This window comes from Vicugna pacos, unplaced genomic scaffold (genome assembly GCF_048564905.1).
Source record: "Vicugna pacos unplaced genomic scaffold, VicPac4 scaffold_77, whole genome shotgun sequence".
In the NCBI taxonomy this organism is placed as follows: domain Eukaryota; kingdom Metazoa; phylum Chordata; class Mammalia; order Artiodactyla; family Camelidae; genus Vicugna; species Vicugna pacos.
The window spans coordinates 3,999,839-4,022,173 of NW_027328758.1; the positions used below are offsets into that span (position 1 = coordinate 3,999,839).

General features: G+C 40.5%; 1 protein-coding gene across 1 annotated transcript in view; it reads right to left on the bottom strand.

Annotated features, from left to right (window-relative positions):
• The window catches only part of LOC140694672 (uncharacterized), a 117,577-nt gene that overhangs the window by 68,334 nt on the left and 26,908 nt on the right, over nucleotides 1–22,335 (bottom strand). Inside the window, exons 6-10 of the mRNA XM_072957815.1 lie at nucleotides 19,954–20,013; nucleotides 19,698–19,855; nucleotides 19,299–19,419; nucleotides 14,093–14,202; nucleotides 12,629–12,752 (exon numbers count right to left, since the gene is read on the bottom strand). Of these exons, the coding sequence (XP_072813916.1) occupies nucleotides 12,629–12,752; nucleotides 14,093–14,148 (180 nt within the window). The 5' untranslated portion in view covers nucleotides 14,149–14,202; nucleotides 19,299–19,419; nucleotides 19,698–19,855; nucleotides 19,954–20,013. The remainder of the gene's footprint in view (nucleotides 1–12,628; nucleotides 12,753–14,092; nucleotides 14,203–19,298; nucleotides 19,420–19,697; nucleotides 19,856–19,953; nucleotides 20,014–22,335) is intronic.

Genomic DNA, 22,335 nt, shown 5'->3' on the forward strand with positions numbered 1-22,335 from the left:
CTTCTCATGCCCAACGTTTTTTATTCTTGTATCAACAGGACTGGGCTGTGAAGTGACGTCTGAGGCCCCAGCTAAGGGACAGAACCAGCTTCCAGGGTTCCAATTTGCGGGCAGCCTCTCCCCCAGCTTGGGCCTTGGGGTCTGCCCGGTTCTCTGTGTTTCTCTGTTGTGCTGACTCCCCAGCCATACAGCGTACTCCTAGGCCTGTCCCCACAAAACCCTTCTCTCCAAAATACAAGCACGTCATGTCACAATCCTCTTGTTCAACCAGGAAATGTTCAGCCCACTTTTTTCCTCCCCAATAAATTACCCAACTGTCCTCCCTCCCATCACATCACTTCTTTCTTTGTGAGAACTCTGCACTCGCCACACCCCATCATGAACACAGGTGTCTTGCTGGCTGTGACCGAGATGTTTCTTTCTCACACAGCAAGCGTCCTTTCACTTTCCCCTTGTTACCTTAAAAAAGCCTTTCCTGAGTCACCCACCCCTCTGATTATGAACTCACAATGTGCTGAAGTTGCAGTCACTATGTGCATACATCCCAGTTTTGGCTAGGTTTCCATCACAAGATCTTCATTAAGGAGCTGCATCAAGAAGTTATACAGGGTATTCTTACATCAGAGTGGAGGAACCTGCAAAAAATTTAAACGGCTTTGAAGAGAGTGTTAACCAGGGACAGAGATGTCGCGGGTCCTAGTCAAAAGTGTCATGAGGAAAAATGTTCTCCCAAGGCTCAGAGTGGCTTCTGAACACAGAATCCTCAGGGAGGAGGTGACAGGCAGTGATTAGGGTGGGTGATACAGGTTACGCTCCCCCAGCTGGGGAAGAATAGGTTTTTTTCTTGTTTTCCAAACAATTTCTTACTATCTTTTTCTCTTATTGCCACATACCATTTCCTACGAATTAAGCATATCAATGTCAGTCACTTGGTCCACTTGGGAGAAGCTACACGATGCCATTCACAGGGATGGGGCATGACAGCCACACCAGTCTAGGTTGAAAGACCAGTGGGGGTATTTGCAAGGTAATCACGGGCATGCAACAAACTCCCCAGCTTCAATGACCTCATCTCAAAGCTGGGGTCAATAAAACTACCAAGCAAATTGCGTGAAGATTATGGCCAATGTTTACTAGGTAAGTGCCCGTGAAAGCTGCCGCTTAATGGGGAATGAGTACGATCAATGAGGCCCTGTCTACCTGCCCACATGCGCCCTGCCTTCCTGCCTTGCTGCAACAGCAGAACTTGTTTAGCTGAGATGAACACCCCCAGAGCAGCCCAGACGGGAAAGCTCCCAGCTCTGCACGGCGAGATGTGTTCCTTTCCTTCTCAGAGCTGATCACAGTTTGCTGTCGTCTGTTTTTATGTTTATCCCTTTTGTAACTCCCTCTCCTCCGGAGTTTTTGCTCAAGCAGCACAGGGCCAGGTGTGTCTTGGGTCCTGCCGGATATTCTGGGCAGGGAAACAGCCAACTCCATATCTGGCTCTGGTGCTGAACGGAGAGAGCAGAAGGCCCAGGGGCCCATGCTGAACTGAGGCCCCTGCACCCAAAATTATGGTCTGACCTTGGGCAAATTACACAGTCTTCTTTACCCTGAGATTCCTCATCTGTCCATGAAAATAACTGCCCATGTCACACAGAGTTACAAGTATTAAAGGAAATCAACAAATTCACAACCTAGCCAAGGGGCTACAAGTGCATCCTCAACAGACAAATGCTGCCTTTACGGCTCTGACGCACGCTAAGCGGGGCGGCCCCACACAGTGAACACTGCTAAGTGCCAGGGTGTTAAATGCTTCATGTGTGCTATAATACTCTTTAGATCTTACAACAATCCCAGGAAGAAATGAATATTATCATGCCCATTTCACAGATTCACCAACAGGTTGAGAGTATGCATTCTATTCCAAGGCCCTATGGTGAAGAAATGGCAATTTAAACCGGAATCTGGGCCCAGGCCTTGGCTCCATCTCTCTCCCATCCACCTGACCACTTGCCTATGAATTCCACCTGTCCAATATAAAAGTTTGCAGCCGGCCATCCCTTAAAAGCAATGTGTGCCACTGTTTGTAAATGTTGTTTAATTACCATAAACTGTTCTCAGAAACCACTACAGTAAAGAAAGTTGGACTTAAGGAATTCTGCATTGCGTTCTCCTGCAATGTGCAGGATCCCTTTCCTACACCTCCAAATCCAAGTGTATGCTTCCTCCGTGTTTATGTTTGCACACGGCTTATTAAAGCAGAAGGTATCTGCAGTAATTCCATCTCGGTTGCTTTCCAAGTTTGCAGATTATCCATATTCGGTCTGTGAACGAAAATACTACAATGTGAATGAGAATACTGCAACCATGTCAGTAAACAAAGAATACTGATACCAAGTCATTAAAGGCTTCCGCCACTCCCCGGCGAGGACAGGCCTGCAGCCCAGCCACTGCAGCAACTCACAATGGTGCCCTCTGAGCAGACTCAGAATAAGAAAGGACGGGCTACTGGCCCGAGATAGCTAGGTGCTTGTCTAAAAAATGAATTCAGTGAGTCCTAATATTTGCTTCCTCCCATTCATACAAAATCACTAAATTCTTGAACTTGAGATACCTGGCTTTCTTTAGATAACAAGTAATCTTTTATTGTTCCAACAACCTGGTCTTTGTTGTAAAGCTCCTATATATCCTAGCTCTTCCTCAACCTCTTGGGAGCAGTCCCTCAGAGAGTTCTGAGAGACGGTCATCCTGGCTCGAGTCCTCCCGCCAAATGAAACATAACTCTTAACTTTTAGGCTGCACGTTTATTTCAGTCAACAGTTTTGGACACCATGAAGCACCACAGCAGATTTCTCTCCACCTGAACTCTCCAAGTAACCAGAGCCTTGGTACCAGCAGTGGCCCTTTGTGCTCATCCGCCTCCTCGGGGGGTCCAGATGAATTTGGCTGAGTCTCTCCTGGTTCTCAGATCTCACATATTGGTTGATGATCCTAAGTTTTATCTGGCGGTGTATCCAGGTACGTGGCCCTCCAGTTGAAAGAAACTGAGGTGAATTACCCACCCAGTGGAGACATCCCGAGTGGGTCCAAGTTGAAAGACACTGGGTTCAGGACTGAGTGGTTAGGTAAGAGGCTGGTCTAATGTTTTCCTCAATTTGGTTACCTCCATTGAATTTTTCAGGATAAAAGTAAAACTCTTATGAGGAAACTTTCAACTCCAAATTTTGGACCATCCTCCTGGCTGGTAACAGCATTCTCAGGTGACAGGGAATCTTCCAGGAGTGGTAGACACAAAGACTTCATGCCACAGAGTTGTCCCTGTGGGAAATCTTACTAGCAAATTTATTCTGAGAACCCGACCTTACAATGGGGAATAGAACTTTCAAAAAAAAAATAAAGAACAGAAAAGAAAAGAAAAAGAAATGACAGATTGCCAGTCTCCAAGTAAAACCCCAGCCAGATTTATGTACATACAAAACTTACAACATTAATCGGGAATAAGAAAAAAAAAAACTCACTCTGGAAATAACCAGGCCTGATAAAAACATTTTTTGGCATTCTGAACTTATAAAAACAAAATCCCCTTTAGTGGGAACTTGGATTTCTCTTCCTGTGTCCTTGAAATGTAAACGTTTTATCTTTCTCTGGATGTTTTAAGTGTGTGCATGTAAGTATATATATGTTTAGTTTAGTTTTTAAAGGAAACCTTGGACTCTGCCATACAAAAGTTCAAGTATTGTGTACATACGGTGGCCACGCAAATAAATTGGGATTCTAAGCAATTCTTTGATTGTACCAATTTTCAGATATTTTGCCATCTTAAACTTTGTTGCATCAGCCTGGACCACGAAGGCTTTAAGCTTTTGGAGAGTAAACCTTTGAATTTTATTTAGGCAACACCCCGACTCTCATGTGGAAGGGCCTCTTCATCTTATTGGTTTAAAATCACTATATATATATATATATATATATATATGTATATATATATATTTATATATATATAAATTGATGGCCATATGATGGATTTTTTAATTTGGAAAAACTTTTTAATTGGTGAAAGTTTAAAGAGATCTCATTATAAACGGCTGTTTTATTGGTACCTATTAAAATAAAGTTTAAATGCAGAAAAATATATCTAATGGTTAACCTAAGAACTCAGATATAAAAATATAACTGGTTTGAAAAGCTACATTTTTGTTTTTCCTTTCTGATAAATGTTTCTAGAGATGCTAATAAAAACTTAGTATAATTAATGTTAATTAGGTTGAATAACTGGAAAAAGGATTGTAAAAATGTCAAAAAAACAGATAAGTGGCTTATCCCAAAAGGATAAATATTTTTATATGGTTATTTTGAATGAGATAAATAAAATGGACATTTTTGGATTTACATACAGGGTTTTGATACTACACTACGTAAAGTTAAAAAAAAAGGGCCAAAGAGTTCACCTACTCCCCCCCAACATTAAAGTTCAAACAAGTCCGTTTTATTTACCACAGTTTAACATATATTTATATGTAGACTGAAATACTTGATCAAGGATTGGGACAACAGACCAATTAATGAAATTAAAAATCGAGAAGGGCCTAAGCTCTTTGGCTGAAACTTGGGCATCCTAGAGACTTCTATAAAATTATATACAATGTACACCCACAAAAAAAAGGTTTCTGTCACTCCTTCTAGAAATAAGAATTATTGATTAAACTTAATAAATATAAAAATTAAAGGTATAAGATTTAATAAAATTGAGATAAAAGTTTGTGAAATTGGTATATTTAGATGGTCTTTATATAAACCTTTTGCTTATGTTGTGGGATAGATATGTTTCAGTGGAAAAACGCTTCCCCTTCTTGGTATTATAAGGCTGGGCACATGTCTATCCCTCTGAAAATATTAATTGAACAAATTAAAGGAAACCAATATAGTTACTTGAGACGTCCAATATAACGTAAATCTAAAAAGTAATTTGAGTAGCTAAAAAAAAAAAATAGGTTTACCCTGGGTTTAACTTATAACTCAAGGAAAAGAGACCTTAATAAATGTCTTATGCAAGCTTTGGAAGACAAAATAAAGAAAACCTTAGTTTTAAAACATGGAATTCTTTGTTTACAGCTCTTCTCACTGATACAAAAATGCCAATTAAGGAGATAAAATTGGGTCTGGGTGACAGAGCATTTATCTGGGGACCTGGAAGAGAGTGTCTTTGTCTTGCAGATCAGAAATATAAATACAACAAACAGTGACCTAGGACTGAGCCTAATTAGCTCAACGAAATAAAACTTGAGGCCATGAAATTTTTGGCATTTTAGAACTCAGAACTCTGACGGGTCCTTCAGACTTTGTGAGGAAATCTTAATTATCTGTTTCATAAATAGTAAGCCTTAGTGATTTGAGCAAGCAAATTCAGCTTACTCCAACTATTATTATAAATATAAGTAAGTTTTAAAGTGAAGCTATGAGATCTCTAGCTTTTGTCTGTTTATAAGCCTGCATACAGATTATAGAAGTGAGATATTTCTACTGCTAAAAAAAAAAATTTCGAAGTCAAAGAGCTCTGCTTAATTGATGTAAAAATATAAGAGCTTAAAAATTAAGTATTTTTAAAATAAAAACTTAACAAATTGACTTTCAGTGTCATGTGAATTGGAAAATATTCAATATTAAGGTAATATTTGATATTGTTTATTTTAAGTATGTTCTAATAAATGTAGACATCTTTAAAATCATCCATCTTAACTATAATACCTTTACTGTACCTAGGTTTAATGAAAGTCAAATAAGATCCTGTTATATCTGTTGCAGATTTGTCAAAAAAAAAATAACAGTAATGTGCTGTGGTAAAATTTTAAGTAAATTAAATGTAAATGAGATGAGAGCTTTGGGTAAATATTTAAAATATATTTTTAAAATGTATGCTTAAAATAATCTCTAAATGTTTGATATCTTTAAATTCTAGAGTTGTGCTAAATTAAGTTAAATGACAAGATTTTATTAAATATCTATGCCATTTTCAGATAAAATAAGATTGAAATATGAATTACTTAACATTTAACTTCCTCTTACAGTGAAACTAAAGGTGTTTAGAAATATTAATAAATGGTTGGTGTCACACAGAAATAGTCTCTATTAGTAAGGGAATGATCTCAGTATCCTAGGAAAGTAATATAAATGCGTAAAGGAAGATGTAAGAATGGAATAATACTTTGTTAATGAAAAATAGTGACTTTCTCCTGAAGCTGGTTACCTCTGAATGGAAGACAAAATAAGGGACACACTAATATAAGTATAGAAAGCTGTGGAAGGCTTGTGGAAAAGGAACCCTGAGGAAAGTTTTGTACGTGGTCAGAATTGGCTAAGTTTAGAATCAAATTGGGCAACGTAAATGAATCTTAGAAGTTAGCTGGAACAAGATTAGATTTGGTTTTCTCTCTGTTAAGAGGAAAAAATTTTCTTAAAATATTAATCCACCTTCAGTAACAGATTGTAAAACTTCTTATACCACTTAGCTGATCTGTTCTGCCTTTACATTTGACATATTTTCTTGTTAATGAATTAGTACTACATTACAGTGATCTATATGTTTATCTGATCAAGTGTTCTGAAATCTTTCAAAAAGCTCCCCAAATATAAAATTCTAATTAATTAAATAAAAATTAATTTAATTAATTAAAATTCTTTTAATCTCCAGTTAAGTTTGGGATGCTACAGAAGGCCCCTGAAACATCCCAAAGAGAGATTTTTAACTATAAAGTTTCATTTGGCATTTTAAATAACATGGAATTGTCAAATGAATCATAAAACTTCTAAGGTTATATTGAATGAGAAATATTATTAATATAGGTATTGTAGAAATTATATGGACTCCCTAACATTCTGGTTTATCTGAAATGTTACCAGTGATAATTATGGGTATAGTGAACAGGTTTCTTTATTGATTATAGTGTAATGGTGTTTAACCATGCTTTTAAATCTTTTGTCATTTATAGACAGTTAATTGTTTTCTTCTGATGGTTTTGCAAAATGCTTTCTCTTCAAGGAGATTTACTGATTTCTAATAAATTTCAAACTACAGCACTGAACTAAACTGGGTAAGACATTTTAAAGTTCTAATGAAAACTCTCATTAAAAGAATTAGTTACATGGGACTGATTAACCAGCTGAATATGGTTATAATTTTTGATATTGTTTGAAATACTACTGCCTTTTAACCTGTTTCCCAGACATAAAGAATCTCTTCTCCTTAAGCTAGTTATGGTTCACAGCAATTTGATAAATTATAACTATGTATACAGACTTGGAACAGTTATCTTTTCTCTCTATCTGATCCCTCAAAAGACTAAAAATACTTAGGTCCCCAGTGGCTCTATCAGACAAATTAGGGAGATCATCTCCTAAGAGATATAGGAGTATAAAGGTATTTTAAGGATTTTAAAGAGAAAAGAATTTACCTAAATCTGTAAGGCAAAAATCCATGAAAAGCCTTGACGTGGCTTTCTTGGCCTTAGAAAACCTTATTAACATTCTACCCTGAGACTCCGTATTAAAACTTCCAACACAGCCAATTTAAAAAAGCCTATATGATCAAATAATCAGACCTAAGTTGTAAAAAATTAATCTTGATTTGGCTATATTTGAGAAAACTGAGGGTAACTTAAGAGAGAAAATAAATTATATTTTAGTGGATATTAAATTCTAGTTTTGTTAATTGAGGTCCATATTTACTAAGACACTTCCCAGATCATTCCTTGCTGTTATGTCACATTACTGTACGGTTTAATTGAATTATGAAAAAGATACTCTAGGTTTGTTTCTGAAGCTCAGAAATCTATCCTTGGGTAAAGTTCCAATGCCCCATGACCTGCAGCCAGGGGTTATACATACTGCAACAGGCATGACTTAAAGAACTGTCTCCAACCTGAATGGAAGGACCCTTTTTCAGGTACTCTTTTCCAGACCATACACACCAAAGCTGAAGGAAACGGAGTCTCCGATTCATTTCCTATCAGAAACATCCCCTGCACTGCACTGGCCTATCGAGTGCTGCTCCCCTGAAAACAATGCCCAAATGGAGAAAAAGCTACCAGACCAGGATGAGAAGAAGATGACATCTGAGCTAGACAGCTGACCCAAGACACCGGACCAGGACTGTATACCAATTACTTTGATAATTTCTCCAACCTTTGATTATGAACTACTCCACTTGTTAAGTTTATGATAAATTACCTATGTCTAGTACTTCTGTGTTACCTTGGTGGGTTTCCCTACTCCAAGGCTCTAATTAGATAGCCCTCAGAAACGTTATTCTAAAAAGAATTTATAGTTCTGTTTAGGCCACTGTTGATCTTACAAGGTGGGAGATTTCAACTGGCCAATTAATACCTGCTCTGACCCTGACCATAAATATGAACTTTCTCATAGGATCAAACTCAGAAACACAAGCAAAATTTTAACCCAAAAATACAACTTCTCGACTATTAAATTCTTACTTGTGACTTTATTAACGTTACTAGCTGTATTACTTATATCCTGTCTATTTTATAAAATTGTTGTCTGTTACAATTCCCAATGTGTAACTAGGCCCACAAGATGGATGATGGCTAAACATCTTGAAGAAACAGATAAAATTTATAACCCTGAATAAAATAAATATAATAGTGTGATTCTAGGTATGGGAATGAGCAAAGATGGGTAAACACTTTCTGTATCATAATAGACTAGTAAGACAGGTGATCCAGAGAACTTTTAGTATCAACAGGGCCTGACAAAAAAAAACTAACACCTTGAATGGCAACTCAGAAGATTCTTCACCTGAACTAGGAATGAGCCATCCTAGCACCGTGGGACAAAATTGGTCATGAAATGTCTCTCAAAATATTGGTCGAATTTAGGACCAAGTGGGAGCACTGTGAATGAAAATACTACAATGTGCATGAAAATACTGCAACCATGACAGTAAACAAAGAATGCTGAATCCGAGTCATCAGCGGCTGCTGCCAACCCCCAGCGAGTACATGCCTACAGCCCGGCCTCTCAGCCACTCACAGTGGTGCCCTCTGAGCAGACTCAGAGTAAGAAAGGACAGGATACTGGCCCTAGATAGCCAGGGGATTGCCAAAGGAATGAATTCAATGACCCAAATGTTTGCTTTTCACCATACATAGAAAAGCAGTAAATACTTGAACTTGAGATATCTGGTTTTCTTTAGATAACAAGCAATGTTTTATTGTTCCAATTACCTGGTCTTTGTTGTAAGCTTCTATATATCCTAGCTCCTCCCCTACCTCTTGGGAGCAGTCCCTCAGAGTGATCTGAGAGGCTGTCATCCCGGCTCGAGTCCTCCAGCCAAATAAAACAAAGCCCTTAACATATAGGCTGAACGTTTATTTCAATGACGTTCCAGAATAGACACAACTCATCAATTCTGTAATGGAACACACTGAATCAGGAACCAAAGCGTGTTTTAGTCCGGAAAATCTCCGGGTTCCTATTTCTTCCTGTCCTTATACAATCCCTCTAGAACTCATTAATTTGCTGTCTGCTCCTCTGGCAACAAAACTCGTAGAAGACTCAACTCAGCAGAGCGCCCTGCTGGGGAGAACACCCCGCAGAAGCACTGCAGGCTGCCTGCCCTCCTGCACGCTCTGCTGACCCTTGGTGTCCCCCGTGGAGACCAGGCCAACAGAGCTGTTCCTAACAGCTACAAATTCGCACTCGTTAAATAAATCATTTTATTTTATATGATATTTTACGTATATACCCATCTCTGAAAACAGCTTTGCAGAAGCTCAAATCTTCAACATCAATCCCCAAAGGCAAATCCGGTCCCCAAGGGGAAACAAGACTTAAGACGACGCTAAGGCCTCCAAAGTCCTCTCAAGGACCGTCAACCAAACTGCCTGCAGGTCTGCAGCTGCAGGCTGTTACATGTCTGCTTTTAAAGCAACCCCTTCCTGCCCTCGGGTATTACAGTGTCCCTCTACGCCCTCCTGTCTCAGAGTAAAAGCAGCCATTGCAGAACCTTGCAGGGAAGCACTGACAGGAGTCGACAAAGAGGATCAGAGCTAAGCTAATACTTCTGATGACACGACCTTGTCACTGTGTCACTTTACAGATGAAGATATATAGAGAGAGAGGTGGGGTGATATTGCTTAAAGTCACACAGCTAATAAGTGGCAAAGTCTATAACTCTGCTCTTCCCTTCGGCGTGACGCCCCAGCTGGGACGCCCACAGGGTTGTCTCATGCCTGCCTGAACAATCCTCTCCTGTCACTCATAACCCACCACAGGGTCTGACCCTAGCCTGCCTTTTCAGCATCTATTCCCTCCAGTCTCTCAGGAACAAGGCCGTTTGGGCCACTGTATGACTTCCGGCTCCCGGAAACATCAGTGCTCATGCTGGTCTTGCCTGTGCATCCGGCCCGCTGCTCAGAGGCTCTTCCTCCCCTGCAGGAGTACATTTCCACTCTCCGCAGGGACACCTCCTCAGGGGAGCCCTCTTCTCGCTCTCAGCACGGCAGGGCCACATCCCGAGCTGCCCCATTAGGACAGTGTGCGCCCAGGTCTGTTAATCAGACCAGCAGCATCAGAGCCAGGGATTATGCCCGGGCTACCCTGCAAAACTACTGCCCGCCACACAGTCCCCAGCCAGCAGGTCACCTGGAAGTCACAGCAAGTGCCCCACCCAATCCAGAAGCCTCTTCATTTGCCAGCATCGCTGATGACTGGTTTCCAAACTTTGGTCAGTTTCACACAAAACAGCACCTTCAACTGTGAAGCAGAGGGTTTCGCTTCTGCTCCCCATCCTTACTGGTAATGTCAAGGAAAACAAAGAGGCCTTTTCTCAACACTTTTATAATGACACCCTCCCACCCACAATATTCATATGCTCAAGAGCTTTGGATCCACGTGATTTTCTTTCCCTTATGATAAGCGGCTCAAAACACTGCGGGATTCCTTCTATTTAGAGGGTATTTGTACTCAGTTTATCGGCTTTAATCTGTTTTTGTCTCTCTTCAATATCCCTAGCAGTTGCCACCTCTTACTCCCTTCAGCAGCCTCCCTCCCAACATCTACTCTAGGAAATCAGCTGTGATGAGGGGCCCTGGGGCAGTCACAGACGATGCAACTAAGGCAAAGAGAGGGTCCATAATTTGCCCGAGAAGATCAGCTTCAACCCCCAACAATGTGTGTCACATCCCTGTCTTTAACTCTTATGCTAAGCAAGATAACTTTTTGTAGATTATGGTTATAAACAGATGAGGTATAAAAATACATACAAGGACACACATCTACTCTAAGATGCTCACTAACTCCACTATTTTGTTTCTACTTATTTCTATTAAAAAATATTAAGAACCTCTGCAGTCAGTATAGCAAAATGTTACTGGGCTTTAAATCCAGAATATAGAGGTGTTAAATGTGTCATTACTCATACTTATTTGTATGTTCACAATACAAAATTATTTGAAAGTCCCTCTCACCTCCCCCTACTCACTACTGGCTCTCACCTGAGCTCCCAGACCACACATCTAACAACCTTTCACTTTACCCACAGCTGAACTCATCAGTTTTCCGCAGAACTCCCTCTGCAGCTTTCCCTCCTCAGAGCACAGAAGGACCATCATTTACCTCATTAATCCACCCAGAAACCTGGGCCTTACTCCATCCTACATTCACAGACAGCCTTCATCCTTTCCTTTTTACCATCTAAACATGCCTTCAATATGTTCGCTTTTAAACACTGACCATCCCACCGCTCAAGTGGAAGCCACCAACACTGCCCACCTGGACACATGAGTCTCCTACGTGGCCCCACAGCCACTCTCCCCTACTTGAGACAAATGGGACTTTGTCACTCCCGCGCTTTTTGGACTCTTTTCAGACCCACTCTTCTTAGAAGAAACTCCAAGTTCTTCACCAGGTGAAAGTCTTTGCCATGAAATTGTCACCTCAGGGAGGGCAGGACCCGCCCTCTCCCCTCGGCCCCGCCCTCTCCCCTCGGCCCCGCCCTCTGGCAGAGCATCAGCTTGGGAGGACCTGCTGAGCTACACCAGCCTGTATTCTAAACCTGGTCTGAGTTCTTAGCAAACTGCTTCAATTATCCATACAATTCCAAGGTAAATTAGAAAGATTTTAGATGTTGAGCTAGACTATTGATTTTGGGATTTTGCACTAGCAACCTGCAAGGACATGTTCTAAAGATTCTGTCTTCTTAAAACCACACCCAGGTTAAAGGAGTATTTGTGGAATGTCTTCGGAGGAAAAGGGACTGTACTTTTACAGGCTTTATGTTTTATAACATGAACAACCCGGACAGGGTCACAAATGGAACCGCCTCACAAGTGACAGAAGACAGGTGAGAGGCACAAAGCAACAGGTTGCAAAGATGGTAAGAGCAAACATGATTCTCCAACCCCCCCCAAAAATTTTTGAAACAACCAAAAATTCTGAATTTTAAAAGTAAAAGAGTATCATATAGAGAAGTGAAATAAATAATGCTCTTCATCAGGGTTTCAAGATCTCACTCCAGAGTTTTTAGCAGGCCATACTGAATCCTAGCACAGAAAAATCAAATGGACTTGTAGTGAGAAAGTTCCAGGAAAACTGCAGTAATTCCTCCACTTGTGTAAGGACATACACTCACCTGCTGAAGGTGAATGTAAACCGCATTCTGGATAAATTCGAAAGCTTCCAGGCTCCGCTTCTGGATGCCAAGGACATGGACAGCTTGGAAGCATGCTTCTAACTCAGTCATCGGCATTTTTACACTGCAGGGGAAACGGAGGCACCCAGTCAAGAGCAGAGATGTTCCTGTCGTGTCTCACAGGCCGTGCCTCGGGGATTCAGTGCCCTGCAGCAGCCCGGCCCCAGGCAAGGACCAGCAGCGTTTTCCACCCAAGCAGGAGGGGCACTGTGCTTGAGAAAGCCCATCTCCGATGGGGGCAAGAGGGGCTGGTGGGGTTCAGTGAACCTATAAATGCCCACAGAAATATGCCTGCATTCATTCAAGTGATGCAAACAACTGTAGCAGGCTATTTAACAAAATTTCAATTGTCAGTGGAAATTTTGCCATTCCTTTCCGCTTGTCCCCTGCACTCTGAGACAGGCTTAGGCTCTCTTACACCTGCAGCTCTGTGCAATAGTTGTGAAGTCATTTTACTTTACAGATACCACGGTTCTGCCCAGGGTGATATCCAGCCCAGAGAGGTGGCCCAGGCCAATTTAAAGCTATGTGGCTTGCGTGCGGGGGCAATTACAGGAGCTGGTTCTGGAGCCAGGCCCCTCCCCACCTCTGCTCCCCTCTCTCCCGAGGCCCCGCTGCCAAGCACTCAGGCTCCGTGATCTTATGTCCTACTCTTCTACTCTACTCCAAACCCTTTTCCTTTTGTTTTTTTCCCTAATTATTCCCAGCTGGAGTGATTTTTCAATCTCAATATCTGAAAAAAATTCCTGCAGCCGAAAAAGAGGTCTCCAGAGGTCAATGCCCATATGCTGGTTCCTGAAGAGAGCCCCTGGCTACGGGGACCCTCACCAACACTCACGGGGCATCAGAGATGTTGCAGGGTCGGCCACCCCCTACAAGAGTTTGCTGTCACCCCAATGCCTGCACAGCATCCCTGCTCACAAAATATAGTTGGTACACTTATCGGTTATTAAGAAGCAAAAATACAAAATTGCTCGTATTTCTTACTAATATTATCTATGAAGCTGGAAACGGAATTGTAATAAAATGTACAGTTTTTACCCTATGTTAAATCTGTTCCTTTGAGTTTAAACCTGTGCCCTGTTTCCTAGGCTCAGACTTGGTAGCTCTGCACCATTTGAAAAAGAAAGTTGCCTTTAGCCTGAAATCTGCAGGAAAGCCTATTCTCCTGGCCCTGATCTTTAAAAATGTTAGCTCATCTGCACTTCTGTAGAGATGGCAAGTTGCATAATAGAGAATAGCCTTTGTTTTTTTGGAGGTTTTACAGGGGTACCATGATTTGATCCACATGGACAGCTGCAAGAACAGCGGATTCAAAGGACAAACAATTCATAAAGCAAGAAGTATGCAACAACCAACCACAACCCCGCCCCTTTTTAGTATAAAAGGAGACTGAATTCTTACTTGGGGAAGATAGTTTTCCAGGACATCAGTCTGCCGTCTTCTGGGTCTGCCAGCATTGCAAGTGAAGTCACTATTCCTTGCTCCAACACCTCATCTCCCGGTTTATTGGCCTGTCATGTGGCGAGCAGAACGAGTTTGGACTCAGTAACAAAATGACTGCATTGGAGGTAGTATGTCTCCAATGTTTCCTCATTTCCAATATGTAACATGCACATCATTTATGATCTAGTGCAAATAATTCATCAAAGACAACCACAAAAAGAAGCTATACTCACCTAGCTATCAACACTGAAGTCACAACCTGTCAATTTTATATGATGTTGAACAACACAATGGAAAAACCTAACATAGGGAGTTGATTCCACGGAAATAAAATTATTTCTACTCCTTCAATACTTTTTCTTTTCTTTTCTATTTTATTTTGTTTTGCTTATTGAAAGGAAAATAAAAGTCAAGTCATTTTATTTCACATATTTTTGTTATAGCTACATTCTTTAAATACTACAAAGAGATTTAAACTGCAAAAAATTGTTCATATATTAGTATAAAGATATATACACAATCAATGGGGATTAGGAAAGGAATGGACATTTACTAAAAATCCACTGCAATCTTGTCTTTTACAAGCATATCCTGGAATATAAGCTGTATGATCCAGGGGGCTCCACCCCCATTCTCACTGTTGAGTCCCTTAGCAATCAACTACTAAGGCACCAGCATAGAACCATGTGATCAGTATTTTAGGAATAAATTAGGGAATTAGCACATTCAATTCTAAAACAAAAACCCTAAAATAAATACTGAACTTATTTACAGATAAAGAAAATTGGAACCAAAACAGTAGTTATTTCCCCAAGGTCACAAAGCTAATAACTGGTAAAGACAAGATTTGAACTCATCTGCCTGATTCTAAAAACTAAGGTGGAAATCCCATTTGACTGGGGAGGGTCCAGCAGCAGAGCCTATCACCCTATCTTTGTTCAGATCTAGCCTTAGACAGCCTGAGACAGCACCCCATTCCTATGGAACTCGAGGGCAAATGATAACAATAAGGATTTTATATCCAGTAGTTTGTTAGGTCTCATTTATATAAAGTGTCAGCAGGTCAGCAGAAAAACTCTGGAAAATATGAGTGGGTCCAGAGCTTTCTGCTGATTAGTAACTCAGTCTCTCAGGACATAGTGACCTTCCCATGAGAGGCCTCATGGACATAAACTAAAGGCAGCTGAGCAATGAAAACTAACAAGAACCTGGAACTCAAGCAAGAAGGTTCCCTGCCATCCCCCACCCAGTTGCCTCTTCACCCGCGTGGACACGATGGCAGGAGACCCAGATTCTTGTCTAAGTTACATCATCATGGATTCTCATCCATAATAATGTATGACTCTATGCCACCTTATGTCCATTAAAACTCAAATATGATAACACCAATATCTCAGCAGAATATCTATGTCTCCACTTCCTGTCTTCTAATAGGAGAATATTTTTATGGACAAAAAGCAGAAATCCAATTTAAAAAGCCATGCACGAAGCCAGGTGAAATTCTGCTTAAGAGACTGCTCTCACGCTGAGTAAATGAAAACTCAGAAAAAGTGGCCCTTCTCCCTCAGCAAATGGGAGGTAGCCTGATGTGTGTGTGTGTGTGTGTGCACGTGTGTGTGTGTGTAAATCAAATACAATGAATTCTGGGATGTGTACAGTTTTTTTAAGTCACTGTCATTTCATGGGAATGAGCCACAATTTAAATAATTTGAATCTAGTGTTCTGAGAGAGTCTCAGGCTCTTGGTGGAGGAGGTGAAAGGGGAGAGTGAAGGAGGAAAGAGGTACATGAAGCAAAGAACTAAGAATACTGCCAGGGAAAGGCAAGACGTTAGTTTTGTTCTTCCTTGCACCACATACAAATTAGGGACTCGCTTTCTGCTGATGACTTATCGAGCACTGATTTGCAGGAGAAGAGGGGACAGCTCATTGCTCACTGAGCTTGTGACTGTACGTGGCATCTTATAGACACAAATCATTTACCCTGATCAAACACTCTAGCAGCAGGCTGTAATTCTTCTGTTTTGAGAGACAACAAAGCAGGAGTTCAAACAGGATGCATAACTTGACAAAAGTCAGAGGTCCAGTAAACTAAAGAGGATTAATTCAAACTCAGATCTGAATGCAGAGTCTTATCTTCCCACTCCCAGGACTGGAAAATCCTTAACACAGGCTCCCCAGCTCCCCTGCATTGTTCCTGGCACCAAGCATTTGCCATGGCAATGGTCACCATTTCTCACAGACACAGCGCTCTGTGCAGCAAATGACCTTGATCAGACCTTGATCATCTACCTGCCACGCCCACCAGGCTTCACCATACAGGCAGGAAAGCTGGCTTTCAAGTGCATACAAAGCCATTCCTTGTCTAACCTGGGCTCTTCTGTGGTTTCTCCAGCCTAAAGGCAGCCATGAAACTGCTCACAGTTTGTACATGAGCCACACTACCTCTCTCCATCTGTCTCCCCACCTATACTACTTAGCTATGAACATTTTGAGAATCTTCGACACAAATTTTTAAAAACAAAAAAGAAAGGATTCTGGAACAACTACTTAATACTTACAATTTTAAATGACAAAATACAAAGTGAGTATTTACAAACCGAATCTTCCTTTCTAAATTTCAGTTTTAAGCGTTTAAAAATATAATAGCAAAAAATTTTCACTTACAAAATTGACAAAAACATAAACAATAATCTGGAATAAGTTAAAAAATAATGCCCATGTTCTAAATGGAGAAACTTCAGGGCTGTACTGAGGGGTAAAGTAAGAGGTGAGAATGTAGAGACATCAACAAATTGCATGGAGGAAAGCAGTTTTGTAAAGATGTAAGTTCTCATCAGAATAATTCAAAACTTACTGAAAACTCCCATGGCAACTCCAATCTGATTTTTTTTAACTTGAACAAAATATTTTGGAATTCTTCAGGAATAATAAAATCATAATACTAGACAAGAAAATTTGGGATGGAAGAAAAGAATGGAAAAAATTCAGACTGCCAATTATTAAATAAATTTTTACAATATGTAAGTTATGGTGCTGGAGTAAGAAAGGCAGATTGACAGAAGGGAACCATGAGCTCAAAAAGAGACTCTAGTGTACACAAGTATTTTGTAAAGGTGGGATTTCAAATCAAAGAGAAAAGTATGACTTCAGTAATTGTCCTGAGACAATCAGACAATCACCTAGAAAGAATAAATACTATTCCTCTCATAAGGACCACAAGATAATTTACAGACAGTGATGTAAATATAAAAAAGTACTAATAACAGCAAATACAACACTTTGCTCTTATTAACTCAACTAACCCTTACATTAACAAGTACTATTATCATCTCCATCTTAGAGATTAAAAAAAACCTACAGAGGAGATTTATTCCAGTATAAGAAATTATTTTTAAGAATAATTTCAAAGATAAAACACATAAGGAATACATTTATTATCATAAGAATATTTTGAGACACTACCAAAATAAAAATCCTCCTAAACAAAATGAAAGGAAAGAAATGACAAGAAAAAGCTCTGTGATACATGTTGTTGAAGACAAGAAGTTAATGTTCATAACATACAAAGAGCTGTCACAAACCAACAAGAAGCTCCCCCACTTAAATGTGTGCAAAGGATAAAAGGAATCATTCATTTTAAAAAAGTCAAATGGCTAATGAGTGAAAAATGCTCAATACCTCACTGGTCATCAAATGCAAACTAAAACAATGAAAAAGCACTTTTGCTCATCATATTGGCAAATATTTTTAAAAGATATTCTATCTAGTGTCCATCTGTGGGAGAAGAAACCATGAGCGACATTTTCAGAGGACGACATGTCAATGGATATGTAAACTCTGAAAAACGTACGTACACAATGACTCAACACCACTTCTAGGAATCGTTTCCTTTAGGAAAAAACAAATTAGGTCCAAAAAGATGTACCCATCAGGGCATTTACACAGCACTGTTTACAATGGTGGGAAGAAAAACTGAAGTGAAATCATATCCAGCAATAGAGAATTGGTTACATAAGTAATTGTGCATCTTTTCATTCCCCTATGGAAGGAATTTCTAGAGTTACTTGAATGGAGTCTGTGATGAATGTAAATGTCACATCCAGGGACTAAATTTCCAGAAGCCTTAACTAAGGGAATACTCATAAAAGATCACAGGAATGTCTGTACAAGAAGGATGCCAGTCAAATATCCTTTCTGACAGTGGAAAATGGAGAAAATTTAACTGTCCACCATCAAGACAATGATGCGGTAAATCACGACGAGCTGCGAGCAATGAGGGAGCCAGCGTTTCACCGTGGTCCAGGGCCTTGTCCACAGCATTCTCTCACCAAAGGTGTGCGTGGGAAAGAGACCACACCCGCAAATCAGGAGACCCCTCCACTCTATCTGAAAGGACCGGGTGAGTCTGGAGTGGGAGGACGTCTATGATATACACCTGAGTGATTAAAGCGAGCTGCAGAAAAACATATAGTATGGTCTCATTTTTAAATAAAGCATATATACACACACGTATACATGGAATTCTCATATGTGTGTATATATGTATGTCATAGGCATAAAGGTCATGAAATATATATATCAAATTTTCAACAGTTTTTACTCTTCGGAAATAAGGGGAAGGGAGGTAGGGCCTTCCTGTACCACCACAGTTCTCTTTTCAGTATTTCAGTTAAGTATACTTGGAATTTAAAAGTTTATTTAAGTCCGAAGTAAAATTGACAATGCCTCCACAAGACAGAATGCTATACTGGTCATCAAAAATCATGCCAGAGGAGATAGAATATTGTAGAAAAACATATAAAAAGCCAAATGGAAAATGGAGGTGTCCACACAGTAAACAGTCACAGAGTGCTCTCTGGTTTTTTATGACAGAGGTGATCCACACTGATGAAAATATACGTTAACGTCTTAATTATTATCTTTGAATAGCGGGACAAGGATAGCCTCTTTTGCCCCCCTTTTCAGAGTTATTATTTTAAATGCACATTCTTTTTCATCTGAAAAAAGCATTTTTGGGTGTGTAGTACTATGCATTGGAGAATAATACAAGAATACTTAGAGAAACAAGTAACTAGGAGACAAAGCAGCAGCATCACACAATGTAGGAAGGGCGATCCTGATTAACACCACGCAGTTACATAAGGACCCACAAAGTGAGAGCACCTGCTGTAACAGGGCGTGGCCCCCTTCTATTTGTCAGCAGTGTCTTCAGGGCTGAGGCAGTTCTGAGCACGGCCAGTGTCAGTGCTGGTGTCTTGATTGATGCTACTGGGGGTGAGGGCACCTGCAAGCCGAGAGGAAGAACAGAAATCATCCTCTGCCTTTTCTGTCTTGTTTCTTTGTTACTTTAAAAGAGAGCCATATATAAGATAAACCGTGTATCTCCCCAAATGAAATTTCAGTAATGAAACCGTTTTTAAAGACTTCACAGCTTATATTCTGCCTATAACTGTCTTTTCAACAAAGATCATATTTATTAAATGTTAATTAACTCAGTTAATTAACTCCCTGTTGAAACATTCTAGTAAAGAACATGAAATGCAGTATGTAAAAGAACCACACCTGCAGTGACTAGCTCAGCTGTCTTGACGGCAGTGCAGTCAGCCCCCACCATCCCGTGGCCCTGAGCTCCTGATGCTGGTAAGAGATTACGCTGCCGCCTCAGATGGAGAGAAACGGTGAAAGCATTTCTTGAACCCTACAGCACTGACAAAACATAACTGACAAATCCCAGGCCGCTTTGAGGCTCTCATTTTCTGTTTCTGGCCAACCCCCATCAATGAGCAGAACCACCCAATCCCCGAGCCATGGGACTCACGTGGGAAGCAGTTTTGGAGAAATTTCCAGGTATAGAATGTAACCAACTATACATAGAACTCTGAAAAAGAAAAGATGCCATACTCTGATTTTGGAAGACACTCAAAATATTCTCCTAAGCCTTAGTAGCTGGAAAGGCTGGGCTTCTCCTAAGTCACTTATTTATTTCACAGCCAGTAAGCATCTCCCTCAAATCCTGCTTCCCTGTGTCTGCTGGGAGCTTGAAGCACACTGCTGCTGTCGATCTTATAAGTCACATGGCAGAGACATGTGTCTCACGCCTGCAATCCTCACACAGGCTCGCCTCCTAGCCTCACTGTCTGAACTGGGCCCCATTTTCTCACCTGTTTATTTGGTATCTGTTCTTCTGTAAGCTACCTGAAATGCGTTTTGGAACATGTCAGAAGAAGCAGTGGGTTGAGAAATGGACAGATTGAGAGGTGAGAGATGGGCAGACAGAGAGAGAGACTCCAAGAAAAGGGGAACAAATAAAATTTCCTATGCAAAACCCTCTTCTAATCAGGGAAGGAAACCACCACGGAAAAGTGTGAAGAGGCAGGTAGCTTAGGACTGTTTCCTGGATTCCATGAAAAGTAATACCAAGAGATGAGAGGGTAGAACTTTAAATAGTAAAAGAAAAAAAGCACGCATGCTTGAAAAATATATCTACAATATGTACTTTCTAAAGAATAGACTGAAATCAGCAGGGCCCAATAACACTACACTTGGGTATTTACAGAAGTGAGAATCCCATCTCCAAACCACAAGGCATCCCTTCAGAGCACTGACAGTCTACATGGGGCGGTCATAAAGCCATCACCGCAAAAGCTATGCTACCCTGCACTTACAAGGAATGAGCAGCTGTGCTCAGGCTGCCCATGCGCATCATTTAAAACCTACAGCACCTCTACGGGGGGGACGCCTAGCGAGCCCCGTCTCTGCAGGACAGAAAACCAGTTCTGGAGAGGCTAAGCCGACTTACCAGTTCTCCATCTCACAGGACTGGTCTCTCCAGAGCAGGACACGAACTCGGACCCACGATTGTAACCATGGTACTACAGTGCTTTGTGTGCTGTTTGTGTGTATAATACATTTGTTTCTATCATGAAAGGTTATTTAATAAATGATCGGTTGTCTTGTCTATCTCATTAGCTCACAATCAATCTTTATACTGTTGAATTGTACTCTTTTCCCCTGAAGAAAGGAACAGAAACAGCGGGGGTCAGAAAGAGGTGGGGCTCCATTCTTTATCTGGGATCTCATCTCATCGAAGTCTCCAAACAGGGAAAAGGAGCAAATGTTCTCTTTATCTTTTAAAGAGAGGGCTCCAGTGATGGTGACTTATTCAATTACAAAATCAAGGCTGGGGAAAGGGCACATGCAGCAACTAGAGCAGTATCAGCTGTAGGAAGGTCAAAAGTGCTCACGGGAGGGCTCAGGGGGCAGCCTCATTTAATTTCAATCAATAAAACAATAACAAACTCTAAAAATACTGGCCTACAATGGATTAGCTCTTTCTTGACATCTAGCAAGTTTCCACAGCCCACATGTAACATTATCGGGAACGAGTGAAAGGAAGAGTCCACAGACAAGGAAAATCAATGCCACAGGCAGGCTGAAACCCAGGCTGGAGTTTAGGAAGAGAAAGGGCATAGTTAAGAACTGGGGAAAGGCTGGGGAAAAAAATCATCACAAGGACTCTCAAGCATCATCCAACAATCATATAATCATTCATTCAAGAGAGAGTTACTGAGGTCGTATTCTGTGCAAGATTGTACAGCGGGTGAAGCAAGAGCGCAGCGTCCATGGTGGCAGCAAGTTGCGGGGCTCAAATACACTTCTGATCCCAGTACCTTGCACACTTGTCCTCAATATAAAGGCAAAGATAATTAAAGTAAAATAATACTCTGTAAACTCAAAGCATTGTTGAAAAAAAAAGTTAAAGAAGACCTAAATACCAGGACAGACACTCCACACACATTCCCCTATCAAAAGAAAGTGCTCTTGGAATGGCAGTGCTCCCCAGAGCGATCCGTATATTCAACGTGGTCTCGATCACAATCCCAGCGGGCTCCTCTGCAGAAACTGACTATCTGCTGCTACAATTCATATGGGAATTCGAGGATCTCAGTAACCAATACGTACTTGAAAAAGAAAAATTTGAGAGGACTTATAATTCTCAATTTCAAACCTTACAACTGTATCTCCAGGTGAGATTAGAGGCCATTGTGAAGTTATTACTGTGTTAATCCTTATTTACTAAATTCTCTACAATGAATATTACTGTTACAATAAGAAAAATAAAAAGTAAGTTATCCTTTAAAACATGCACACCGATTCATTCATTGGGAAAAAATTATTCTATCAATTAAGAGATAAATAT